This window comes from Amborella trichopoda, chromosome 8 (assembly GCF_054954075.1).
Source record: "Amborella trichopoda isolate Santa Cruz 75 chromosome 8, AtrichopodaSantaCruz75HAP2 v2.0, whole genome shotgun sequence".
In the NCBI taxonomy this organism is placed as follows: domain Eukaryota; kingdom Viridiplantae; phylum Streptophyta; class Magnoliopsida; order Amborellales; family Amborellaceae; genus Amborella; species Amborella trichopoda.
In genome coordinates, this window is record NC_142343.1 from 42522638 (window position 1) to 42527106 (window position 4469).

The 4469-nt window shown below is 37.1% G+C and overlaps 1 protein-coding gene across 1 annotated transcript; it reads right to left on the minus strand.

Annotated features, from left to right (window-relative positions):
• On the minus strand, window positions 1-4247 carry LOC18432269 (small ribosomal subunit protein eS26x). Its single transcript, XM_006842380.4, has 5 exons — window positions 4174-4247; window positions 3987-4079; window positions 3604-3688; window positions 2673-2803; window positions 1-271 (listed from the first exon to the last, which is right to left on the minus strand). The coding sequence occupies exons 1-5, from the start codon at window positions 4174-4176 to the stop codon at window positions 209-211; spliced, it is 375 nt and encodes a 124-aa protein (XP_006842443.1). The 5' UTR covers window positions 4177-4247; the 3' UTR covers window positions 1-208.
• Window positions 4248-4469: the final 222 nt, after the last annotated feature.

Below are 4469 nucleotides of genomic sequence, written 5' to 3' on the forward strand. Positions count from 1 at the left end.
TGATATGGAAAAGATTGAAATTCACAGCTGGTAGTTTTCAAGTCACATGCGTATAAATCCAAAAGCACATTAAATCCAAAGCTATCAAGACAATTCTTGAGAAAATAACATATAAGGACCCCTAACAACGACTTAAACAAAAATATGGTTTCTCATTGCAATGAAGAAGCCTAGAAAACTGATCAAATCCGAAGAGAGAGCAAACTCATCATGGTCGAGCAGCCGCAGCTCCTGCTGGACGAGGAGCTTGTCCAGGCTTGGGGGCATCATCCTGAAAAGACATCCCAAAAGAATGAGAAAATGAAGGAAAAGGCAAAGACAAACTATCAATGTCTTCAATACCTACACAAACGCTAAAATCACCAGCACGTAATTTCAACTAGTGGATTGCAGATGCAGTAAAATCCATAGAGATAAAATGCCCACTTAACTTCACCTTTGTTGACTTATGGCATGGAATTGTATTTCCAGTAAATAATGATATAAAAAGAATCCATAATTGGAAAAACAGCTTTTGGATGAATATATGCGGTTTTTTGTGGGTAAAAAAAAACTGCTCTTTGGGTTTCGATTTAAAAAAGACTGGCATTAGAGAGAGCATAGAAAGATGAAAATAGGATGTCCCTGATCAAGGAAGTTTGCCTTCACAAATTACAATTGGATTAGAGAGAAACCAGGACTAGAGAGAGACCACCTAAAACACTCACTCTACGAAGTCTTGCATTATAGATATACAACTCTCTCTAGGTAGGGTCCTATCCTATTCTAATTTAATGTCGACTCCTCATGGCTTAATAATGCAGAATAATTACAATCCCCATGATTATGTGTGAGCTTGTGTATGAATGCATGAGAGAGATGAACAAATGCATAACATGAGAACGAGTTAATGACCTTCGAGGTAACCATCAGTGTAAACACAAACATAACATTTCTCAAAAAAAAAGAAAAACAATTGGTGTAAACATGTCAGATCGACCTTGACCTGGCCTGCCATATCTGGTAGGGTCTAAGTCATAGAAAACACATTTCATATTTTCCAATTTATAAGTATTAGTTGGGCAACTAGGGTCAACCTCAAGCAGGACACAACCCGACCTAATTAGGTCCAGACCAGGTCCAGACCAAAGTAGACCTAAACCCAATTGGGCCCAGGTCAGGTGGACCCAGTCCCATCCCCCGATCAAACCCCCAGCCAGTCGATCAACCTACCATCCAGATCTGGACCTAGTGAGTTGGGTTTGGGTCCACTTGACCTGGACCTGACTAGGTATATCCAGTCCAACCCAAATCTACTGAAGTGAAGTTGGGTGCAATCGAGGTTAGACCAAACAAAGTCCACTCAAGATGTCTACGCAAAATATATGTAATATATTTATGTATGCTTAAAAAATAGAATTTACTAATATGTTTTGCATATTTCCTAATTTAATTTCAATCTAGACCACCCTACCAGACTTGGTGGATCAGGGTTGACCCAACCTGTTCACACCCCTAGAACTAATGCAGAACAAACAGCCTATTACATAAATCAATACCAGTTACCAAACAAGAACCACAAGGCCTCTACAAATCAAATTGGGTTGTTGATGGATGCTATTAATGCCTCAAAGCCTGGCATAGATATGCAAGATTGGAACTTTGTTTTTTGTTCTTGTATAAGAGAGAAAGTTCAAGTCAAATTATTTTTTATAAGTTAAAATAAGTGTGAGTAGTTGCAGAATTATACAAAAACATGTGCCCCAGTGCAGTCGCTTTCTATTCTCTCACAATTCTCCACTTTTTTTGTTTTGGAACACCCTTTTTTTTGGTTTTTTGAAAAGGTCTTTCGGAACACCTGATTACCAAGACCATCTTTTGGAGAAGACCAAAATCACAAATGATTTGCCTCTTGCAAGGTCTGGTCGGTGATCAGAGTGAATATGCGCCATGAAAATACTCGAAAACATATTTCCGAAGTATCAGTCATTTCCAATATCACTAATAGTCATGTTCAACTCCAATAAAGCAATGTTTGGTATAAGTTAACTAACAAGAAAGAGGATGACACCAATCACAACCTGCAGATTTAATACAAAAATCTGATCCATAGAAATGTATAAAGTTATAATCCGGATACATCAGCATACCAAACTAAGACATGGAGAGTAGATGAAAATATGAAGAGCAAAAGTTTGAAAACTATCTTAAGAAAATACAAACTACCCAAACAACTCAGTATCGCACCATTTTGAAAAAAAAAAGAATTATTTAACAATGATTTACTCCACATTGACATAACTAGTCTGCTAGCATAACGCCCCCTATTTAAGAGACCAATATAACACTAATCACATTTTTGTTTTAATATAAAAGGGGAATGTTAACTTGGGAACTGGTGAGAATGGAACTCTAACATTATATAGTGGCACCTACCACCCTCAAAACCTCTGCCTAGAGCCTATCCCCAATGCCAATCCCACTAAGTACATCAGCTATAGTAATGGTCATGTATTTGATCAAAGAAACTTTAAATTTATCATTCTCTACGTTTATCAGTATCATAAAGGCATAAATAGATTACTCCATTGCTAGAAATAAAAGGAAATATGAGAATCATGTACAAATAACCCATAATTCTTTTCATTATTAAATAAAATCAGTAAAGAGAAAGAAGGTAATTAAGGGCATACCCTGCGCCTGAATCGCTGAGGGGGCTCACGGTTACGTCTATCAGTGCGAGACCTCACACGAACCACATGCGAGTGGATGGCGCAAGAAACACAGTATTGCATTTTTGCATAGAGCTTTGGAAGAGTATAGCCTTCAAAGCAAAGTAAAATGACAAGCAGAAATAAATAAACAATTACATGAAAAAAATCTAAATCTACAAAGAAGAACGAGGGGATGAATAAGCAAGAAAATACCACTTGCAAAAACGATGGATGGAACATAAAAATAGTGCACATGATATAATGACTAAAGAAGCCAATATAATGGCTAAAGAAGCCAATTCTAGCAAATGGAGAAAGGCAGCAACAAACCACGGCCCCGAGTAGAAAAGCCAAAAGTAAAGAAAATGAGCTCAAATCAACAAAGTCACAAATTAAAAAACCCAAAAATAAAAAAAAAGAAAAGAGAGAAAAATGGCAAGGAATCAAAAAACAGAAAGAAAAATTCTTAGGTAATGAAGATTTATTTTTTCTTGTGTTGACATGTTCTTGTGCTTTTTCCTATATCTTATAAAAGAATAGAAGAAATCCTAAAGTACGAAAGAACACAATTACAACAATCAGTATCATCATCTTTATCATCATTTGAGCCTTATCTCAACTATTTGGGGTCGACAAAAAACACAACTACAATATGAAAAATAAATTAATTAATTAAAAAGGCATTCAATTTCCAAACCATCTTTAATTCAATACAAAAAAACAAGAAGAAAAATCAACCAAAAGGAGTAAAGAACAGAAAAAGGCTCTCATAAATGGGGATCCAAAGGAGAATCAAAAGTAGAAACAAAACCCAAATAAATAAATAAAAGTCAGATTCATCCAAGTGCTAACATCACACAGAATGGAAAAAATTACAGAATATCAGTCCATTTAAAAGAATATGATTTACCATCGTAAACGCATGCCTCTTGCACATCTCTAACAGCAGCTTGTTCGACTATGTTACGAACCAGAAACCTCTTTATGGCTTTGTCCTAAAACGAAGAAAATGAGGAATTTTTCAACAAGATCTAGAATGATTTCGTCAATTAATCAATATGCAATACAAATGAAAAAGAAAAAGGAATTTCTCAGACGGAATATATCACAAGTTCTTCAATCAATAAATCTCTTACAAGAAAACTAAGAGACAGAATAAAGAAATAGAAACTTTCAGAAGGATCTATCATGATTTCATCAGTAAATTAATAAAACTACGCAAAATAAATCAAATAAAAGGTCGGTCCAAATCACTAGCTCAAAGAAGGGGGTTTTAGGGTTTATGGTATGAACCTTAGGGCAGCACTTGCCGCAGTTTGAGCAGCGGATGAAGTTGACATGGCCACGTCCATGCTTGTTACGACCACCATTCCTCCTCTTGAACGTCTGCAAAAACAATAAAACTTCATTTCAGAGAGCGAGAGCGAGAGCGAGAGCGAGAGCGAGATAGAGAGGTAGGGAGGCAGGGGGAGCGGCTCACCATGGTTGGAGTGAATTAGGGTTTGCAGTAGCCGGTTCTCTCTCACTGGATGAGATGATTAAGGGAACCGTTCTAGGGCTTGGAGAGAGAGAGAGAGGCAGGGCTTAAATATGAACGTGGAAGGATGAGAGAGAGAGTGTCTTTCTAGGGTTTCCAAAGGAGAGAAGAGAGAGAGGCAGGGCTTAAATATGAACGTGGAAGGATGAGAGAGAGAGTGTCTTTCTAGGGTTTCCAAAGGAGAGAAGAGAGAGAGGCAGGGCTTAAATATGAACGTGGAAGGATGAGAGAGTGTCTTT

What these genes read in the sequence shown, in the direction of transcription:
- LOC18432269 (XM_006842380.4), bottom strand. An exon ending in GCGGCAAGTGCTGCCCTAAG is followed by an intron (nt 3,689 to 3,986) that starts GTTCATACCATA and finishes TCTTCGTTTTAG; the next exon opens with GACAAAGCCATAAAGAGGTT. An exon ending in AGAGGCATGCGTTTACGATG is followed by an intron (nt 2,804 to 3,603) that starts GTAAATCATATT and finishes TTTGCTTTGAAG; the next exon opens with GCTATACTCTTCCAAAGCTC.